We start from the raw sequence: 23,372 nt of genomic DNA on the forward strand, positions 1-23,372 counted from the left end.
TGAGGTTTTGATTTGCATTTCCCTAATAACTGATGATGTTGAGCACCTTTATGTGTGTTTATTAGCTGTATTTTTCTTTTCTTTTTTTTTTTGAGAAATGTTCACATCCTTTGCTCATTTTAAAATCAAGTTATATGTCATGGCATGAATTTAAAATGATATGATATACAAATGCAAATTCTCTGTAGGAGTATACTTTCGTCTTTGGCTTAAAAAATTTCTACCAGTTAAGTTTTGAGGTCAGTGGATAATCTGTAAAAGATAACCAAGTGGAAATAAGACAACCTGAGCAAGAATCAGCAAAAACAGTGGACAATTAGAGGAAAACTTGAAAATGCTTATGTATTGTAATTACTAATTATTGATTATTAAACTAACCCTGATGGGCTCTATTTAAGTAAATAAAAGTCACAATTGAAAATACATGCAGGGAGCAGGAATCTGAGAAGGTACCAAATTGGTTGAAAAAGGAACTGAATGTAATTTCTATTAATGAAAAATGCAGTAATAAAAACTCAAAACTCATTTGTTAAGTTTAACCACAGATTAGGCAATTAGGCAAATCCCAAGAGAATGAATGAATGAACTGGAATATAGATCAGAGTAAATCATTCAGAATACAGCTCAAAGATACAGAAATGGAAGATATGAAAGAGATTAAGATACATGAAAGTTAGAATAATCAGAACTAGAAGTTAAGAAAGTTTAGTGAATGGCGTTCCTAAAAGAAAAGAAATATAGAATGGGCAAAAACTGTATTTAAAGAGATAATGAATGAGAATTTAGTACTGGAAAGTCTACCAGTACAGGTGGAAAGACGCCAATCCACAGATTAGTTATTAAAGTATACCCAATTGTTTATGCATCTGTTGATGGATATTTGATAATTTCTATGTTTTGGCTGTTCAAATAGAGCTTCTGTGAACACTAATGTACCAGTCTTTGTATAGATATAAAATTTCTTTTTTCTTGAATAAATACCTAGGAAAGAAATGTCTGGATCATATGGTAGCTGTATGTTTAACTTAAACTGCCAAACCATTTTATAGTCCCACCAGTTGAAAATGAGAGTTCTATTTATTCCACATGCTTGAAACGGTCAGTCTTTGCAATTTCATTATTTCTAACAAGTGTATAGTATTATCTCATTGTAGTTTAACTTGCATTTCCTTAATGAATTATGGTGTTAAATGTGTTTTTAATGTACTTTTTTGGCCACTTTGGCCATTTTTTGTGGAGATGTGTCTGTCCAAATCCTTTTTAAAATGGATTACTTTTCTTTTTATTATTGAGTTGTAGTGGTTTTAAAAAATGTTTTGTATTGGATGTATGAGCCATTTTAATATGACGTGCCTTGGCATAATTTTCTTCATAGTTTCTAAGCTTAGTGTTTGTTGAGTTTCTTAGACCTGAGCTTTGTATGTCTCATATTTGGAAAATTTTAGTATTATTTCTTAAAAAATTTTTTTCTGCCTCCCCATTACTGTCATGAATTTCAATACATGTATATTCAGTTCAGTTCAATTCAGTCGCTCAGTTGTGTCCGACTCTTTGCAACCCCATGAATGGCAGCACTCCAGGCCTCCCTGTCCATCACCAACTCCCGGAGTTCACTCAGACTCACATCCATCGAGTCAGTGATGCCATCCAGCCATCTCATCCTCTGTCGTCCCCTTCTCTTCCTGCCCCCAATCCCTCCCAGTGTCAGAGTCTTTTCCAATGAGTCAACTCTTCACATGAAGTGGCAAAAATATTGGAGTTTCAGCTTTAGCATCATTCCTTCCAAAGAAATCCCAGGGCTGATCTCCTTCAGAATGGACTGGTTGGATCTCCTTGCAGTCCAAGGGACTCTCAAGAGTCTTCTCCAATACCACAGTTCAAAAGCATGTATATTAGGCTTCTTGAAATTGTTTCATGGGTCTGAGATATGTTTTTCATTTTGTTTTTATTCTTTTTTTTCCTTTTTGTATTTCATTTGGGGTCTCATTGCTGTGCTTATTGTTGCTTTTGCAGTATCTCATCTGCTGTATTAATGCCATCAGTATTTTTTCCATCTCAAACACTATAGTCCTCTTTAGAAGTTGGTTTGTGTCTTTTTTTGATTCTTCCAAGTTTCTACTTAACTTTTTGCACATATAGAATCACTTATAACTGTTTTGAGGTCCTTAACTGTTCATATCTGTATTGGTTCCAATTGATGGATTTTTCTCTGCATTATTTTTTTCCCTTTCTTTGTATGAAGGTAATTTTTTATTGATTGCTACCAGAGATTGTAAATTTTACCTTTTGTGATATATATATTTAGGTTTCTATAATTATTTTCTGCTTTGGAACATAGTTAAATTTCTTAGAAATAGTTTGATCCTTTTGAGACTTGTTGTTAAGATTTTTTAGGTCAGACTAGTCTTTAATGTAGGGCTATTTATTCCCTACCACTAAGGCAAGTCTCTCTGAGTCCTCTATTCAGTATTCTGTGTGAGGTTTTTCCAGTTTGGTTGGTGGGGATAGGCATTATTACTGACCTTAGTAAAGGTTGTTATGGTCTTTGTAACATTTTTTGGTGGTCTTCCTTCAGTCTTGTGTAGTTTCTCTATATGCATGCTCTGATCAGTACTATACTGAATACTTAAGTAGGACCTTCCACTGATGTTTGTGCTTCTTTCTGTGTACCCGTCTCTGCTCTCCAGTAGTCTGTCATAACAAACTAGCTCCATTATTCTTATTTGTATAAGAATCCCTCTCTCATCTCCAGTTCATTTTGGATGGTTCAAGGCTGTGTAAACTTTGAAAACTCTTCTCCCAGAAGCAGTAATCATTTTTAACCAGTCCCCTCACATTCCCCTCATAATTAATGTAAAGTAGTTGCAAGTTGACAAGTCCAGAAATGTAGTTTGATGAGCATGTTAGGAGTTTTTATATAGTGTTAGTCACTCAGTCTTGTCCGACTCTTTGTGACCCTGTGGACTATAACCCGCCAGGCTTCTCTGTCCATAGAATTCTCCAGGCAAGAATACTGGAGTGGGTTGCCATTTCCTCCTCAAAGGGATCTTCCCAACCCAGTTTTTATATAACCTAGTTATTCTACATTGTTTCATTGTCTATCAACTACATATTTGCTGAGTTCCTGTTGTATTCCCAGTATCATACAAGGTTCTGAGTGTTAAGTAGAAAAGTGAGTACAATATTGTTTCTGGAAAGTTTTTATTCTAGCAGGGGAGATAAAACAGTTGTCATGAAATGTCATGAAAAATGTAAAACTTAAAAAAAAATTCACTAGATGTTTAAAAATGAGAAAAATTAGTATGATATGGCATGTCAGGGAATGCATCCTCTAAACTGAGACTGAGAAGGGCCTTTGAAAAAATGTATAAATTAAAAAATAATAATAAATTACAAGATATAATGGGAGAAAAGGTGCCATTTAGCCAAATAAATTTTATGGGCATACACTTAATAGAAGTTCAAAATTTATGAGGAAAACTATAAAAAACTCCCAAAGATACAAACATAAACTTGAACAGGTATTTTGAATCAGAAGACTCTACATCCTAAAGATGTCAGTTTTTTCCTAAAATAATATATAAATGTAACATGATCTCAATAAAAATATCAGACTTTTAATTCCTAGGTCTGGACTAATTATAAAGTTTATTTGTAAAAACAGACAAGTAAGCATAGCTAGGAAAATTTTGAAATTGAAGACTAGTAAGAATAGAAGTCTAGCTTTACTGGATATTGAAACATAAGCCTTATAATTTTTTTTTTTTGGCTGCACTGGGTCTTTGTTGTGGCATGCAGGCTTTCTCTCGGAGAAGGCAATGGCACCCTACTCCAGTCCTCTTGCCTGGAAAATCCCATGGATGGAGGAGCCTGGTAGGCTGCAGTCCATGGGGTCTCAAAGAGTCAGACACAACTGAGCGACTTTACTTTCACTTTTCATTTTCATGCATTGGAGAAGGTAATGGCAACCCACCTGGGTGTTCTTGCCTGGAGAATCCCAGGGACGGGGGAACCTGGTGGGCTGCCGTCTATAGGGTCGAACAGAGTCGGACACGACTGAAGTGACTTAGCAGCAGCAGCAGGCTTTCTCTAGTTGCAGCTGAGGGCTTTTCTTGTCGCAGAGCATGGGCTTTAGGGCACATGGACTCAGTAGTTGTAGCACATGGACTTAGTTGCCTCACAACATGTGGGATCTTAGTTCCCTGACCAGGGATTGAACCTGTGTTCCCTGCATTGGAAGGCAGATTCTTAACCACTGGACCACAAGGGAAGTCCCATAATTTTTAAAATGTGGTATTGGTTCAGGAATACAAATCAATTGAATACAAACTATAAAACCCAAGCCCAGTGGCATGTGGAAATTTAGTCTGTAATAAAAGCAGCATCCTAAAATCAGTGTAGAAAATATGGAATCTTTAATTTTTAATTAAATTTTAATTTTTAATAAGTGGTGTTTGTGATACTAGGATAGTCAATTGAGAGAAGATAGGATTGGATCCTGTTCACAACACTACTGGGATGTACAGTATTCACACACCCGTATATGTATGTATGTTTGTATATACGCCTGTTTATATATACACATACACACTCCCACTTCTGTTTTTTGCATAGCAGAAAACAGCATCATCAAATTGAAAAGACAGTGACAAACTGGAAGAATGTTTTACCACTTACATTATGGACGTTGCATTAGTCTTTCAAATATTTATCCTCTAAAACTGAGGAAGAAAAGGACTGGTAATTATATAGAAAGATGGACAAAAGATAATGAACAGTGAGATGAATTAAGATTTGCCACAAGCTGATGCTGAAGCTGAAACTCCAATACTTTGGCCACCTGATGCGAAGAGCTGACTCATTTGAAAAGACCCTGATGCTGGGAAAGATTGAGAGCAGGAGGAGAAGGGGATGACAGAGGATGAGATGGTTGGATGGCATCACCGACTGACTCAATGGACATGGGTTTGAGTAAACTCTGGGAGTTGGTGATGGACAGGGAGGCCTGGTGTGCTCTGGTTCATGGAGTCACAAAGAGTCGGACGCGACTGAGCAACTGAATTGAACTGAACTGATCATTGTTTAGTCCAGGTGGTAGGGGGTTTGTTGTACAATTTTGTCTCCTCTTGCATACATTTGAAATTTCCCATGAAAAATTTTGGTTTAAGTAGGTGTAAATGAGAATGCATTTGGAACAAAGTCACTGAAGCCAAGGTGGGCAATTGGCTTTGTATACCATTTTATGTTTCTGGTAAATTTAGAATAGACTGTCTTTATTTCCAATAGATCTTATTTGTGGTTTAGTTAGCGTGTACGTGTGTGTGTGTGTGTGTGTGTGAGAGAGAGAGAGAGAGAGAGAGAGGAAGAATATGTGTTAGTGTATGTTTAAGACAGATTTTTCTGTTAGTGTACTTCTCTGCATTAAACTAACTCACAAAGTATGAAGTTGTTTGTTTATTGGCCCTCATTGGACCTTTGGATTACCAACAGAATTGATTTGGAAGAAGTGAAAATTTTCTCACACTTTTTATGAATGCCATATATTCTTGCAAATTTTATTTGGACATTGATTTAGATATATCAGCTGAAAGAGAAAATTGAGAGTGGAATTTTTTTCCAGATTTAACATTGAGATTGTTCAATTAGTAATTTTTAAGCATGTTATTTTAATAACTTAGAAGGATCCAAAGTTATATAGAATTACGTAAAGGAACAAAAAATCTATCTTCTCTAAACAATTTTTTTTTTGCTTTGGAGCCCTCATAATGCTTTAGAAAGACAGATAATATCATTTATTTAATGATACCTAATGACATTATGCATGATCATGTTAACTTGTATTCTATTCTTCCAACAGATTAATATTAAAATCGGAAGTTTGTATCTTTTGCTGGATATTGGAGATTTAATGTAATGGCAACAGAATTTATAAAGAGTTGCTGCAGAGGATGTTTCTATGGTGGAACAGAAAAACACAACTGTGAGTTTGCTTCTTTTTGACTTCAGCATTTATTTAATGCCTTTATTTGTGGCATTTTGTGATATAAATGTAAATGAGACATATTTTTTAACTTCATGAGGGGGTCAGAAACATAAATGTGAGGCACACTAGCTAGGTATGAAAAGTACCTTGGAGCATAGGGGAGAGAAAGATGAGTTCAACATAGGAGACACTCTAGAACATTACCACAAGAAGATGGCCTGTGGTACGGAAGTTTGAAGTGGATTTTAGCAAGCCAAGTGGGAAGAAGGAAGTAAGAAAAAGTGAGGATTAGACATGCGTGTTATGGTGGATGAAATAGTGTGAGCAAAAGTAGGAAGAGAAGTATTTGGGGAATAACATACTCTGGCAAATGTTTTAACTTAAATACAGACAGTTTCCAGTTTATGAACAATGCTTTAAAACATGCCTTCCACGGATGAATGAGTGACCAATAGAGAAGAAACCTGTAACTTTATCAAGAGCCACACTTATCAAGGACTCCTGGAGATTTCCCTTGCTATTGCATGGGTTTTCTCAGCCCTTCAAGGTTATGACTGGAACTTTATTTTTCTTGGTTCTTTCTTATATTTCTTAGTCTAAAGCATAGATAGCTTCCTACTATATTTGAATACGAAGGCTTCTTTTTCATAATAAAATATTTCATAAATTCCAACAGAGTAGTAGTTGTGCTTTCATTCTGTCTATAGACAGTATTAATTATACATAAAGATTAGCTCTAGATGTTTCTTACTTCCTCATCCTAAGTCACACAGCCTAGGAATCACATATCTTTCAAGGTAATAAACAAAAGAGGTCACAGAAGCTAGCACAGAGGAGTTGATATTATACTAGGGTCAAAGTAAATTTTATTTTGTGGTTTAGTAAAGATTTTTTTTGTAGACATGGAGACCTTTAGCTTCTTTTCAAAGTAGCTTTTGGCATTTAAGGCTGAAATTAACCATTAGTATTAACAATAAGAATTGTTTTGTTGACAGTATTTTATTTAAATGACTAGATGAATATTTATTTGAAAGCACTGTGAAATTAACTACAAAATTAACCTGTTTTCCATCTATGAACTCTTTTGTGGAAATGAGATTCTTTAGAAACTGCTTTTACCATTATGATAAGTTAATACACTTTGGTAGTATATTAACTTCTCAAATATTGGCTAGGCAGAATTAATGTAGATTCCAGAGTGCTTGATAAGACCTAAAAGTAGTTTATGTGTCAACAGTTTCTTTTAAAATGGTTAAATAAGTACCAAAGCATATTAGGTTTAGATTATTATATGCATAAATCTCCATGCATATTTGTAATTTTTTCTTTTCTTTTCTCTTCTTTTCTATGCAGTATCTGTGGAAAGAGACTTTAAAGCAGCAGTATCACATAGTCAAAATACTACTATCTCTATACCCCCATTGACTTCTGTTTCTGTAAAGCCTCAGGTTGGCTGTACTGAGGATTATTTACTTTCCAAGTTACCATCTGATGGCAAAGAAGTACCATTTGTGGTGCCCAGGTTTAAGTTATCTTATATTCAGCCCAGGATGCAAGGAACTCCTTCACAGTTGGAAGAACTAGAAGGTAAACAATCAAATGGCAGGATTTAAAAATCAACATGCAGCATTTAAATGTTGTTATTGCTGTTATTTAATTTGCTCTTTTATATATATATAAAGATATAAAATATCTTTGTGTACAAATTTGACATTTCATTTTTTAAAATGTCTTGCTTCTCCTATAGAGGAATTCAGTGCACAGTGTTTTTGAAAAGTCCCATTATGATATCTGACACATTTGTGTGTAGAATTGGCCTTTTTTTAGGGCTTTGCAGGTGGCACTAGTGGTAAAGAACCCACCTGACAATGCAGGAGATGGGGTTTGATCCTTGGGTCGGGAAGATCCTCTGGAGGAGGGTATGACAACCCACTCTAGTATTCTTATTTAAAGGAGTAATATAATTGTAATATGTCAGTTAATCCTTCACACATTTAGAAAGAAAAAATAGAGAAATTATTCTCGTTTTGGTCAATAATATAGGAAATATTATGTTCTAAATTTTAGTGTAAAGAGAAATGAGGAAGCAATGAAGTAGTGTTCCTCCCTTCCCTTCTTTTTCATTATTATACTTCTCAGTCTAAAAACGCTTCCCAATCTAAACAGCCACTTGAATGAGGTAGATTCATTGGTTGAATTTTGGCTGATATTCTAGAGGCCAATGGACTAAGGAAGATAAAAGGAAGCAACATGTAACTTGTATTTTAGAAATAGTTTGTTTTAGTTCATTGAAACAGTCACAATGGTTTATTTCCCTAAAAATTTTATTATGGAAATTTTCAAACATGCAGAATAATTGAAAGAACTTAATGGTGAATGCCTGTATATCTACCATATAGATTCTGTCATTAACACTTTTACTATATATACTTTATCACATATCTATCTATCCATTTCCTTAACCATTAGTAATTCTTTTGAGGGTAGGGGGCGAATGCATTTCAGAGTAAATTGTAGACATCAGTACACTTCTCTCTAAATATTCAAGTATATATATATCATTTACTAGAGTTCAGTTATTTATAGTTTCCTTCTTTTGACATAAACTTTAAACAGAATTAACTGCCCACATTGTAAGTGTATGTTTGTTGAGTTTTGACAAATGTGTATACCAATGTGATCCAACCTCCTGTCAAGATCTATAATATTTCTCTAAGTACTTTTTCTGCCCCATCCTTTCTCTCTCCTTACGGAATACCAATTACACATATGTTGGACCGTGTGATATTGTCTTATTTGTCTATGAAGCTTCTTTTTTCCCCCAATTTTTTTCCTCCTCTCTATTTTTTTTTTTAATGTAAAACGTTTAATTTGTTGTTCTTTTGGGGCAATTTGATGCATCATCAGTGTGTTACAACTGAACCACTAATCTTATAGTTTCATCAACATTAGCTGGTTTGCTTTCATGACACTGCTGAGCAATCAGCTGTTTCTGCAGAGGTTCAAGTGAAAAGCCTTTTAAGAAGTGTGCAAGTTCCTTTTGTATATCTCCGAAAGGTTTACTCACTCTATTAGCTTTTCATCATTCACAGTATTTATCTTGTTAAGATTAGTGGGAGCTGGTTTTGCTTTATTTTTAACCTTAAAGCTTTTTTGGCTGGCTATTTGGAATGTTCCTGGACTTCTGCCCTCTTAGTTTGTTCTTGGCCATCGTCTCTGATAGCCTCGTGCAGCTGTTCAAGTTCCAGGTGACGCCATATGCACGCATCTCCTCTGTATTCTTAAGGTTTGGTAATATTGACCTATTTTCAAGTTCACTGTCTCTCCTCCATTATTTCCTTTCAGCCATTAAGCCCGTCCAGTGAGTTTTTAATTTTAGATATATTTTTCCGTTGTAATATTTACATTTGATTCTTCTTTTCATAGTTTCTATTTTTCTGTGGTTTCTGCCCCCATCCCCAGTAATCATGAACCTATTTTCTTTTATTTCTTTGAGTTTTAACATCTTTGTGTACTATTCTAACATCTGGGTCTTCCAGATTTGAATTCTGTGGATTGTCCTTTTTTGAGAATGAGTCCCATTTCTTTGTATGTGGAGTGATTTTGGATTGTATTCTGGACATTGGATGTCATGTTGTGGAGACTCTGGAATCTGTTATATTACTCTTGACAGTTTTTTTTTCCCCCTTCCTTCCCTTCCTCCTTTCGTCCTTTCCTTCCTCCTTCCTTAACTTCAGCAGTTAATTAACCTGGTTGTACTGTGTGGCAGATTCTGTGCCTTTGGTGGCAGCTGCTATCCGAGCTTAGTACTTTTTTTTTTTTTTTAATCCTTATTGGGAGCCTGTATCACACATGTGTGGTTCAGGGATCAGCCAGATATTTGAGCAGACTTTTAGTCACAGAATTTGGGGTTTTCTCCTCTTCAAGATTTCCACCTTATTTCTAGTAGCTGTGGTTGCTCTATACTCTGCTTTATGTTCTTCAGGCCAGAAACACTGGATTTTCTACTGGAATTTTATCTGCCCTCCCCCCACCCCCCAATACAGTGCCAATTTTGGCCTGCCCAAAGGCTAAAAGTCATTAAAAAACGGGTGTCCATTCCCCTTTGTCCTAAAGTGCTGTTTAGAATCCTTACTACTTTTTTTTTTCACACTCTAGTGCCTTCAGGGTATTTTGTTTGTTTGTTTTGATTGGTTATTATAGTTATCTAGAGGAGAGTTGGACTTCCCAGGTGGTGGTAGTGGTCAAGAACCTGCCTGCCTAATCCAGGTGACCTAAGAGATGCAGGTTTAATCCCTAGGTTGAGAAAATCCCCTGGAGGAGGGCATAGCAACCCACTCCAGTATTCTTGCCTGGAGAATCCCATGGACAGAGGAACCTGGAGGACTGCAGTCCATACGGTCACAAAGATTTGGACATGACTGAAGCGACTTAAGGTCTGATGCTGTAAAGAGCAATATTGCATAGGAAACTGGAATGTTAGGTCCATGAATCGAGGCAAATTGGAAGTAGTCAAACAGGAGATGGCAAGAGTGAACGTTGACATTCTAGGAATCAGCAAACTAAAATGGACTGGAATGGGTGAATTTAACTCAGATGACCATTATATCTACTACTGTGGGCAGGAATCCCTTAGAAGAAATGGGGTAGCCATCATGGTCAACTAAAGAGTCTGAAATGCAGTACTTGGATGTGATCTCCAAAACGACAGAATGATCTCTGTTCGTTTCTAAGGCAAACCATTCAATATCACAGTAATCCAAGCCTATGCCCCAACCAGTAATGCTGAAGAAGCTGAAGTTGAATGGTTCTATGAAGACCTACAAGACCTTTTAGAACTAACACCCAAAAGAGATGTCCTTTTCATTATAGGGAACTGGAATGCAAAAGTAGGAAGTCAAGAAACACCTGGAGTAACAGGCAAATTTGGCCTTGGAATATAGAATGAAGCAGGGCAAAGGCTAATAGAGTTTTGCCAAGAGAACACACTGGTCATAGCAAACACCCTCTTCCAACAACACAAGAGAAGACTCTACACATGGACATCACCAGATGGTCAACACCGAAATCAGATTAATTATATTCTTGTAGCCAAAGATGGAGAAGCTCTATACAGTCAGAAAAAACAAGACTGGGAGCTGACTGACTCAGATCGTGAACTCCTTAGTGCCAGATTCAGACTTAAATTGAAGAAAGTAGGGAAAACCACTAGACCATTCAGGTATGACCTATATCAAATCCCTTATGATTATACAGTGGAAGTTAGAAATAGATTTAAGGGACTAGATCTGATAGATAGAGTGCCTGATGAACTATGGACGGAGGTTCATGATACTGTATAGGAGACAGGGATCAAGACCATCCCCATGGAAAAGAAATGCAAAAAAGCAAACTGGCTGTCTGGGAAGGCCTTACAAATAGCTTTGAAAAGAAGAGAAGTGAAAAGCATAGGAGAAAAGGAATGATATAAGCATCTGAATGCAGAGTTCCAAAGAATAGCAAGGAGAGATAAGAAAGCCTTCCTCAGTGATCAGTGCAAAGAAATAGAGGAAAACAAGAGAATGGGAAAGACTAGAGATCTCTTCAAGAAAATTAGAGATACCAAGGGAACATTTTATGCTAAGATGGGCTCGATAAAGGACAGAAATGGTATGGACCTAACAGAAGCAGAAGCTATTAAGAAAAGGTGGCAAGAATACAAAGAAGAACTGTACAAAAAAGATCTTCATGACCCAGATAATCATGATGGTGTGATCATTCACCTAGAGCCAGACATCCTGGAATGTGAAGTCAAGTGGGCCTTAGAAAGTATCACTATGAACAAAGCTAGTGGAGGTGATGGAATTCCAGTTGAGCTATTCCAAATCCTGAAAGATGATGCTGTGAAAGTGCTGCACTCAATATGCCAGCAAATTTGGAAAACTCAGCAGTGGCCATAGGACTGGAAAAGGTCAGTTTTCATTCCAATCCCAAAGAAAGGCAATGCCAAACAATGCTCAAACTACTGCACAATTGCACTCATCTCACACGCTAGTAAAGTAATGCTCAAAATTCTCCAAGCCAGGTTTCAGCAATATGTGAACCGTGAACTTTCAAATGTTCAAGCTGATTTTAGAAAAGGCAGAGGAACCAGAGATCAAATTGCCAACATCCGCTGGATCATGGAAAAAGCAAGAGAGTTCCAGAAAAACATCTATTTCTGCTTTCTTGACTATGCCAAAGCCTTTGACTGTGTGGATCACAATAAACTATTGAAAATTCTGAAAGAGATGGGAATACCAGACCACCTGACCTGCCTCTTGAGAAACCTATATGCAGGTCAGGAAGCAACAGTTAGAACTGGACATGGAACAACAGACTGGTTCCAAACAGGAAAAGAAATACGTCAAGGCTGTATATTGTCATCCTGCTTATTTAACTTATATGCAGAGTACATCATGAGAAATGCTGGACTGGAAGAAGCACAAGCTGGAATCAAGATTGCCGGGAGAAATATCAATAACCTCAGATATGCAGGTGACACCACCCTTATGGCAGAAAGTGAAGAGGAACTAAAAAGCCTCTTGATGAAGGTGAAAGAGGAGAGTGAAAAAGTTGGCTTAAAGCTCAACATTCAGAAAACTAAGATCATGGCATCCGATCCCACCACTTCATGGGAAATAGATGGGGAAACAGTGGAAACAGTGTCAGACTTTATTTTTTTGGGCTCCAAAATCACTGCAGATGGTGATTGCAGCCATGAAATTAAAAGACGCTTACTCCTTGGAAGGAAAGTTATGACCAACCTAGATAGCATATTCAAAAGCAAAGACATTACTTTGCCAACAAAGTTTGTCTAGTCAAGGCTATGGTTTTTTCAGTGGTCATGTATGGATGTGAAAATTGGACTGTGAAGAAAGCTGAGCACTGAAGAAATGATGCTTTTGAACTGTGGTGTTGGAGAAGACTCTTGAGAGTCCCTTGGACTGCAAGGAGATCCAACCAGTCCATTCTAAAGGAGATCAGTCCTGGGTGTTCATTGGAAGGACTCATGCTAAAGCTGAAACTCCAATACTTTGGCCACCTCATGCGAAGAGTTGACTCATTGGAAAAGACTCTGATGCTGGGAGGGATTGGGGGCAGGAGGAGAAGGGGACGACAGAGGATGAGATGGCTGGATGGCATCACCAACTCGATGGGCATGAGTTTGGGTGAAATCCAGGAGTTGGTGATGGACTGGGAGGCCTGGCGTGCTGAAATTCATGGGGTTGCAAAGAGTCGGACATGACTGAGCAGCTGAACTGAACTGAACTGAAGCGACTTAACACTGTGCATGCACAGGAGAGTTGGGTCTGGCAGAAGTGATAATTTTTTTTAAAGAAGCAAGGAAAGATGAACCCTGAGCCTGGCTTAGCACATATCAGCTTTGATACCCTGCTTTGCACATATCAGCATTGTCTCTCCAAAACAACCTAAAAGTTCTGATTTACAATATACCCTGATCAGTTGATCTTTCTCTTGTACTTGTTAACAGCATTGGGAGTAAACCATATAAATGGCTTTGTAATCTGTTTTATTCATATCATATATCATGAAATTTTTAATGGCTCAATAGTAAAGGATAAATCATATGAAAGTACTATAAAATTTATTTAATAAATTCTCTATTCTTAGACATTAGGGTATTTTATGTATTATTTTCATTATCAGAAGCTAAGTAAGAAATACCTACCTGACAGTATGTGGTAGTTTTTCTTTTGTCTTTTTTTTTTTTTCATTGTATTGCTAGAAAAAATTACTTTCCAGTTGGATGAGTGAGAAATTGGTTTACACTGAAATTATAGGCTCAATGAAGATGTGATAAATCCACCTGATTTTTAGCATATTGGAAAGAAAATTACTTTATTTAATGAGTCAATAAAGCACTTTTGGTGCCTAATTATAGAAATCAAATATGTATCTCTTATATGTATGTATGATTGTGTGAGTGCTGGGCTGATACAGAGATTTTGAGAAGATAGGGTGGACCACTATCAATAATGACTAAAATCATGTTTCAGATATTTGACATTTGTTACATTGCATTACGTACTTGCTGTTGGATCTGATTTTAACTGCAGCTTACTGCTTGGATAATAGAGATTGATTATTAATATTTTACTATATTTGCTTTATGACATGTCTATCCATTAAGAGAATGCATTTGAATAAATCCTGAAATTTTTAATTGGGCTTTTGAGAGGTATAAGCAGTTGTGCTACTTTACATTTAGTTCTATAGCACTGTGGTTCTGTAAATTGAGTTATTAATCTTGAAACTTTAAATATAATATCTTTTTAAGAGGAAAATTGGAATTCTTTATTGACTTATAAAGGAAAAATGAAATAAGAATATTCATTTTTAGGGATAGCGTATAAAGGTAGAGAGTCATCTTTATGCTACTCCTGTTGACAGTGCTGTTCTTGTTACCATAAACAGACTTTTGTAGTAGTGTTTATGTGCTGAATGATTTAACTGTTGGCCTATACGGTTTACAGGCTTCTTATAAGGCTCTCTGAGATCACACCTCCCTCTTGGCACCCCTCTGCCTATGTACAGGGCTTGGATTGTGCATATAGTTATTTGAACCAGAGTATAAGGATAAGATCTCACTTTAAAACCAAATATGTTATTTTTCTTTTCTGAACTCAGTGTGAAGCCACCTGTTTTATTGTTCAGCTTAATTCAGAAAATATTTGTTTATACTGTGGTTTCCATTTTAGAAAATAATTAAAAGATGGTGATGATTTAAACATTTAAAAATTTTATGTCTATTAATTCTAATGTAAGTCTTAACTTTGAAAGGAATGTGATCTATTGTTTTACACTTTTAAAATTGTCAGATGTACATAGACAAAAGGAACAAAACAAATTATTTGTGATTTATTATAAAATAAAATAGATATATGTAAAATATAAAAGTAAAATGGATGTATGGTCACCACTCAAGTAAAGAAAGAGAGTATTACCAGCAAAGCAAAAGCTTCCATCTTCCCCCTTTTCAGTCACTCCAGTTATTACAATCATATTTTCTTGCTGATTTTACTTTTTTAACACCTAAGCACATATCCCTAAATATTGTGGCTTAGTTTTTTCTGTTTCTGACCTTTATATAAGTGAAATTACATATTGTATATATATTCTTTTGTTATAGGTTAGTAAGTTTTTTTCCCCCTTTGCCTTGGGTACACCAGTTGTTAGCTAATAATTCCAAGAAAAGGATGTTGTAAAATTTTAGAAATACTTGTTTTCAGGATCTGCCAGAGCATCATTTGGAGACAGAAAGGCAGAACTTTCCAGTTCAGCTCAGCATGGACCCAGCTATGATGTATATAATCCATTCTACAAGTACCAGCACGTGTCACCTGATTTGAGCCGGCGCTTTCCTCCTCGTTCTGAAGCAACAAGACTATATGGATCGGGTACAAAAAAAAATTTTGTTTTTCCTCTTTGTCTTTTCTCTTTAACAAATGTAGAAATCAAATTAAATCTAAGATTCTGGAAGAAATGATTAATCTTATAATGAAAAACAATTTAATGAATGAAATGAAATGAAAAACAATTTAAAAATAAAGAGAAAAGCTGGCTTCAGAATTGATCTGATTAAGTCACATCATAACTTCTCTATGGTTTATATCTCATGTAAAAATTGAAAGATTAATGAGTTCTGTATATTGTTAGTTCTAAGTTCCGTTTTGTTTGTCCTATTTTTAAAGAAATATTTAGATTTTATACATATTTTATATACCATCTATCCATTCATATCTACAACAAGAATTTACTAACTGTATTTATTTTCTGTTCTACTCAGTGAAAGTGAGAAATTTAGAAACTAATGATGAGATTAGAAATGTAAACAAAAAAAAAAAATAGAAAATGCCTAAGTGATTACCAAACTTTTTTAGTTTACTATTTGAGACTGTATCAATTATGGACTATCTTGTACATATCTGACCCACAAAATTTTCACTGTTTTTTAAAAAAATATATGTAGCTCTCTCAACCACTAAATTCAGGGTGAGGTACTGAAAATAAAGTAGAAGTACTTATTTAAATATTTATTTCAGCACTGTGCTAGGCTATACAATTATTATTCAGAGTTTCATTCTTCAAGGATCTTATAGTTTAGAAAGGATACTAGAAATACAGACTAGAAATATAACAGTACGTGGAATTCAATATTGATATTTTTAATATAATAAGTGCTCATTAAATGGTTGAATTGCTGTTAGAACAGATGACTTACATCCTCTTAGATTATTCTTCTGGATGAAGAATCAGATGATGTAAGCAAAAAGAACGAATTTTTCATGGTTGATATTTGATGTGGTTGTAGAAATGTGTTGTTTGATTTGTGTTGGTTCCTGTTTCAAACAAAAGTGAAATAATTGAAAAACAACTTTTTAAACTTCATTGGAAGGCTTTGTCTCTTAAGTAGATTTTCATATATTATGCTTGCCTGGTGGCTCAGCGTTAAGGAATCTGTCTGCATGCAGGAGATGTGGGTTCGGTTCTATCCCTGGGTTGGGAAGATCCCCTTGGAGAAGGAAGTAGCAATCCACTCCAGTATTCTTGCCTGGGAAATCCCATGGACAGAGGAGCCTTGGCGGGCTACGATCCATGGCGTTGCAGGAGTCAGACATGACCTAGCAACTAAACCGTCACATGTTTATGCTATTTCTCCTATAGAATTTAGTTCATGGTAATTAAGTAGACTTCTAGTGTTTCTTCTTCTTTACTATAAAAATAAGTAATTTTCTCATGTCCCTTTGTAGTTTGTGACTTAAGGACCAATAGACTTCCCAGTTCCCCTGGGCTAAGCAAGTCTATGTTTGATCTTACAAGTTCATCTCAGCGGTTCATTCAGGTAAATAATTTATGTGAATTTAATTATAAGCAATAATTTATTTTCATGCTAAAATTCAGATATGTTTCATTAGGAACAACATGTTATGTATCTTTTGTAGACATTTCTATTCTAATATCTAAAGAATAAACACTTGGCATTTCCCATGTGTATTATTTCAGGAAGCTTTCAGCTAAATACTAAAAGAGTAGTTTTTCTCTCTTTTTTTTAAAAAATGAATTTTACTTTCTTATGGTATGCACTGAGGCAGTCTTAAGGCAATTGGAATTTAAAATGGTATACTTAAAAATGCTTATTGATTTAATTTTCCTTGTTGAATATAACTACCTGGTTAGTAAATATTAGTATTTCTGTTGAGATATAGAACTTTATTAATATTAACACAGTATTCTATTTTTGAAGTAGAATTGAGAATTTTGAAAATACATACTTGTGGGCCTTTTTCCGTGTGAATGTATGTGCATATGTTAAAATGGAAATATATTCTTAATCATCCTCAATTGAGTTAATTTTTTGTAGAATTAGTTCTTTATAGCACCATTTTTTTTTAATGTGCATCAGAATTGTTAGAAGAACTTGTTAAAATACAGATTGCCAGCCCTCACCACCAGAATTTTTTATTCAATAGCTCTGCACTGGGGCCTGAATTTGTATTTCTACCAGGTTCCCAGGTGATGCTGATACTGCTGGCCCAGGGGACTGTGCATTGCTAACTACTGCTTTATAGGTTTTTTGGTAATAGGGCACTTCCAAATATTAATATATTCTGACTTAGTACTTCCAAGTAGGAAATATAAACAGTAATCTCTTCCTCTTTATTACAAAACCAAACCAAAAACAGCAAAGCCTTTGCCATGTATTACCTAGTAAGAGATTTAAGATTTTCCTGATTAACACACATAAAGAAAACTTTTTCCCTCTCTCCTGTCTAAAAGTGGAAAATTCTGAGCAGTAACACTGTCAGAATGGTTAGCACTCAGTTTGATACTAGAGTGGGTGCTAAGGCATACGTTTCAGAATCCTTAACATCTGATATGTAACATCTGACTAAAAATGAATTTTATCTGTAGAGACATGATTCATTGTCCAGTGTGCCTAGTAGTTCTTCTTCGAGGAAAAATTCTCAGGGGAGTAACAGAAGCCTGGGTAAGGAATAAATCATTCTACTTTATATTCTTAAGGGAATTATTTCTACCCAATACTAATTTGAATATATTTATGATAAGGTTTTAAGAAAAGTTTAGATGATTTTATCCATATTGGCAGTGTTATCTGCATATGAATACTCAGATCAGAGGATGTATTTTTCAATGTTCAGGCATAAAGGCATTTTTAAAATTAAATATCTTTTGTTTGTTTTAAAGTATATTAGTGAGGGAATTTCTAGAAGCATTCAGTATTAAAACCGTGTCAATGTTATTTGGGAAAGGTTTTCTTAGTTTTAACTTAAATTCTTTGGGTTATAATTTGGTTTAGTTTTTAAGCCAGTTATTTTTTTTATGGTATGTCTTCTACCAGCACTTCAGTAAAGGCATTGAAGTTAAATGCCTTTAAACTTAATAAACTGACAACTTTAAAAAATAATTATAGCATTTTTCAGTTGTGCTCTTAAAATTGGATTGTATCAAAGTTCAATTGGGCTTCCCAGATAGAGCGGTAGTAAAGAATCTGCTTGCCAGAGCAGGAAATGCAGGAGAGGCAGGTTTGATCCCTGAGTCAGGAAGATCCCCTGGAGGAGGGAATGGCAACCCACTCCAGTATTCTTGGCTGGAAATGTCATGAACAGAAGAGCCTGGAGGGGTCCCAAAGAGTTGGACAGGACTGGGTGACTGAGCACAGTAAAAAGCTCAGTTGGGTTGGAAGGATTGCATAGTAATTGAAACCTCTTTGTCCATTTACAATTCAGACACAATTACTCTATCAGGAGATGAAAGAGACTGGGGGAGATTAAATGTGAAAGTGTTTTATAATTCTTCAGTAGAGCAGATCTGGATCACAGTTTTACAGGTAAGTTAATATAGCTAATACCAACTTTTCTTACAAAATTGAATAATAGGGGTGTAAACTATAAGCATCTACTGTTGCTATCTTCAGAAGAATGGGTCAATATCTTCTTTGGAATTTAGGGTTCTATAGTATTTTGCAGAAAATAGTATTTAATAAAGAATCTAAAGAAAATCTTTAGATATGATTAAAACATGTTTTCCTCAAGAGGGAAATTGATATGATGTGTAGAACATTAATTGTCAGATTATTTTAGTGGAGATGAAACAAAAGATCTCAGTAGATTAAAGTTTACTTTTATAGTTTTATTTGTCATTAACTCAAGAAACGTATCAAATATTTGAATTGTCAGAGTCCTTTGTAAAACTCAAACTATAATTTTTTTTTTAGTGCAGAGATTTAAGTTGGCCCTCTAGGTATGGAGATACTCCTACTATTTCTGTAAAAGGAATACTAACATTGCCCAAACCAGTGCATTTCAAATCTTCAGTCAAGGAAGGCTCTAATGTAAGTGTGTTTCAGTATCTTTTTATGTTTTCCTCATGTTTGTCACTTTAACCTATGTAAAGAATTAGAATATGAAAGTGTTTTATTTTGTGGAAACTACAAATTATGTATGCCTTGCTTTTTAAAAGAATTTTGAGCCTCAGAAATATTTGATATTTCATTGACCAATATAAGATGCATTTAGAAAGAAAATCTTAATCACTAAAATATTTAGGAATAATATCTGATGAGAAATATTTACTTTTCTTGTATGTAAGGAAAGTAAGTGTCTTAGTTTCATCCTCTTTCCCCCATCCCAATTGACTTTGATAAATAATTACATGATTGTAGTTAATTTCTTTTAAATATTTTCCATGATCATAACTGGAAGACTTATAATCCTGAATTTGTTTTATAGATTCTAGATTTCAATTTAATTATATCTGTATTTCTGTCTTCTGATATGGATTAAAAGGTTACTGTTTTTCCATACAAATGAAACTTATCTTCTATAAGAACGTATCATTTAACAGTAAAGTAATTCATATGACTAATAAGTATGAAGAAATTTACACTCACTAGTATTCATAGATATACAAATTTAAATTACATATTGCTTTCTCTGTCTTTACGTTTTTTGCTTATTAAAATTAGGAAAGTTTTATGAGCACTCTAGCCTATAAAGTTATTTTGGCAATTATTTTGACAATATATATTAAAATTTTAAAATAAGATTATACAGTGAAATAAGTCAGAGAGATAAATATCATATGATATCACTCATATGTGGAGTCTAAAATATGTTACAAGTGTACTTACTTACAAAGCAGAAACAGACTCACAGACAGAAAACAAATTTATGATTACCAAAGGCAAAGCGGGTTGGGGAGGGATAAATTAGGAGTTTGGGGTTATCAGGCTCAGTGGTAAAGAATCTGCCTGCCAGTGCAGGAGACACAAGAGAGGCAGGTTTGATCCCTGGGTCAGGAAGATGCCCAGGAGGAGGAAATGGCAACCCACTCCAGTATTCCTGCCTGGAAAATTCCATGGACAGAGGAGTCTGGCAGGCTACAGTCCATGAGTTTGCAAAAGAGTTGGACACGACTGAGCAACTAAACAACAACAACAGATAAAACACTATATATGCAATAGATAAACAAGAAGGTCTTGTTGTATAGCATAGGGAACTATATTCAATATCCTATAATAAACCATAATGGAAAAGAATATGAAAAAGAATATATATATATAACTGAATCACTTTGCTGTACATCAGAAACTAACACAACATTGTAAATCAACTGTATCTCAATAAACAATTTTTTTAACGGAAAAAAACTTTCAAATATTTATAGGTTTTAACATAGTGTTTCTACTTGGATCACTTCATGGAAATAGAGATGCAAACAAAATATGTATAAAGTATTTCTGGCGGTTTTGTTCATAGGCTGAAAGCTGGAAACTATCTAAATGTTTGTCATAGGAGAATGATTGAGAAAACTCATGGTATACCATGTATATTAGTTTCTTATAATTGGTGTATTACAAACTAGGTAGCTTAGAACAAATATTTCTCTCTCACAGTTTTGGAGAAAGTCTGAAGTCAAAGTGCCAGCAATGTTGGTTGCTTCTCTGAAGGAGAATCTGATCCATCTCTAACATGCCTCTCTCCTAGCTTGTGGTGATGACCAGCAATCCCTGTCATTCCTGGGCTTCACTCTAATCATTGACTTTCATTTTCACCTAGCTACGTGACTTTCATCTCCATGTGTCTCTATATGTCACATGGCTATCTTCTTACAGGGATGCCTGTTATATTGGATTAGAGGTCCACCTATCCAGTGTAACCTTATCTTAACTTAACAAATTGCATTTTCAATGACCCTATTTTCAAATAAGGCCACATTCTGACTTACTGAAGGTTAGGACTTCAACATAACTTTTAGCAGGGGGACACAATTCGAACCATAACACCATGTGATAAAATATTAGGCAGCCATGAAAAAATAATGCTTAGGAAGAGTTTTTAAGGACATGGGAAAATGTTCTTAATAAGTGAAAAGGCAGTAACCAAAATTTATGTGTTATATTAGGATCTTACTTTATGAAAATATGCATTGTAGAAAGTCTGGATGGAAATAAATCTTAACTCTAATTTTAATCCTGACACTCACAGATGAATATTTCCCAAATTAAACTTTTTGACTTTCAAATAAAACTAAGCCAACTTGGGAAAAGTTAGGGGGAAATGTTTTCATATTAAAACTTGCGTGGAATATTTTAAAATTTATTATTTATCAAGTTGTTTAGGAGTCCTCTATTATGACAGTGTAAACCAGCTCACTTACTTCATTTATAAGCTCATTGCATATGAATTTAAAAATTAAACATTTTATGTATACTGTGTTATTGATGTGATCTATGGTTTGAGACAGAAAGAAAAAGACAGCTCAGGTGGTTGGGAGACTCTCAGAAACACAATTCTGTACACAGATATAAGTGATTGTAATAAAAGTGAACACTTGGGCACAGTATCTAAAACATTGATGTTAGTTGCCCAGATATCTAAAGGCAAAAAAAATTCCCCTTCAAAAAGATGCACTAAAGATGGAAAGAAGGACATTTACAATCAAAAAACAGTCTAATGTCAAGAAGATGTTAGTTCACAGTAAGCCAAGGATTTAAAAAATAAAAAGAACATCTGAAAATAGTCTGCGCATGGAAAACACTTGCTGCCTGCAGTGGAAGATTATCAGAGAAGGTAGAACTTGAAACTCATATTTTGCTTTGTCTTCTCTGTCAAGGAGATCAATTTTCATTTTGGAAAGAGTAAAGATAAATTAACCCCCACATTAGATGGGAAAAGCATTAGACAGACTAGGTCCTTTAAGGAAGTAATTCAAGTCTCTAAATGTGAACAAGTTAGATTTTGCATACAGAGAGAGCTTGCATGAGAGTCTTGAAGTACTCTCATTAACTGTTGAAGAACTGTGGTGAACAGTAGGAATGATGCTCCAGAACCAAAGATGGAGAACAACCTCATATCTGAAAAGGGAAAAAGCTATATTCTGGTGTTAATACTGAAATTCCTAAGTAATTAGAAGGATTTGTGAAACTAAGACAAATAGTAGCTAGAATAAATTTTGGAAAAACAAGTCATGGCCATTCTCATTTTCATTTTAAAATATTTTTTTGTTATTATAAAAATATTAAATTTGCCTTTCCTAGATTATAAAATGTTATTTTTACTTATATTGTGTTGGCATATGACCCTTTTTAAAATATGCTATTTACATGTTTTATATTTTTATTTATTTTTATTTTAGAATATTGAATTTATGGAAACGTTTGTATTTTCTATTAAACTCCAAAGTCTACAAACTGTGAGACTTGTATTTAAGATTCAAACCCAAACTCCCAGAAAGAAAACCATTGGAGAATGCTCATTGTCACTCAGAACTCTTAGCACACAGGAGATGGATTACTCTCTGGACATATCACCACCTTCAAAAATTTCTGTAAGTGATATAATATGTAATGTCAAAGTATTTCACGTTTTTAGAATTATTTACTGGATGAATTTTTTTTTGGAGTATAATTTGAGCATGAGAATATACTGGAGGATTAGGAAGGCTCTCAAGCAATAACAACATAAATGTAATGTAAAAAAGTAATAATTATGTCATTATTTAACTTTTTTGAAATTGATAAAACGTTAACAGAGCTGCTTTTCTTTCTCCATTGAAAAGTCACAATAGGCTTACCTTCTCCTAATACCTGTTTTATTAATGTTTCATACTTAAAAATAATGGGCTTTCCCAGTGGCTCAGTGGTAAAGAATCCACGTGCAATGCAGGAGACACAGGTTTGTTTGATCCCTGGGTCAGGAAGCTCCACTAGAGGAGGGCATGGCAACCCACCAGTATTTTTGTATGGAGAATCCTGTGGACAGAGGAGCCTGGCAGGCTGAGGTCCATGGGGTTGCTTAGTTGGATACGACTGAAGTGACCAAGC

The 23,372-nt window shown here is 34.9% G+C and overlaps 1 protein-coding gene and 1 pseudogene across 9 annotated transcripts in view; one reads left to right on the forward strand and one right to left on the reverse strand.

Annotated features, from left to right (window-relative positions):
- The window catches only part of TC2N (tandem C2 domains, nuclear), a 42,846-nt gene that overhangs the window by 7,478 nt on the left and 11,996 nt on the right, over positions 1 to 23,372 (forward strand). For 4 of the 9 annotated variants that reach the window (XM_086363214.1, XM_086363213.1, XM_086363215.1 and 1 more), the window contains exons 2-9: positions 5,858 to 5,980; positions 7,337 to 7,570; positions 15,256 to 15,423; positions 16,777 to 16,868; positions 17,939 to 18,014; positions 18,775 to 18,875; positions 19,263 to 19,379; positions 22,685 to 22,876. In XM_086363214.1, coding sequence (XP_086219340.1) covers positions 5,914 to 5,980; positions 7,337 to 7,570; positions 15,256 to 15,423; positions 16,777 to 16,868; positions 17,939 to 18,014; positions 18,775 to 18,875; positions 19,263 to 19,379; positions 22,685 to 22,876 — 1,047 coding nt within the window. In that variant the 5' untranslated portion in view covers positions 5,858 to 5,913. The remainder of the gene's footprint in view (positions 1 to 5,857; positions 5,981 to 7,336; positions 7,571 to 15,255; positions 15,424 to 16,776; positions 16,869 to 17,938; positions 18,015 to 18,774; positions 18,876 to 19,262; positions 19,380 to 22,684; positions 22,877 to 23,372) is intronic. The other 5 variants (XM_086363219.1, XM_086363218.1, XM_086363220.1 and 2 more) reach the window with 2 other exon arrangements.
- On the reverse strand, positions 8,827 to 9,195 carry LOC147349128 (ribosomal biogenesis factor pseudogene; annotated as a pseudogene).

The sequence above is a fragment of the Bos grunniens genome, chromosome 21 (assembly GCF_055505025.1).
Source record: "Bos grunniens cultivar Pamir isolate PY7600 chromosome 21, Bosgru_T2T1.0, whole genome shotgun sequence".
Lineage (NCBI taxonomy): Eukaryota > Metazoa > Chordata > Mammalia > Artiodactyla > Bovidae > Bos > Bos grunniens.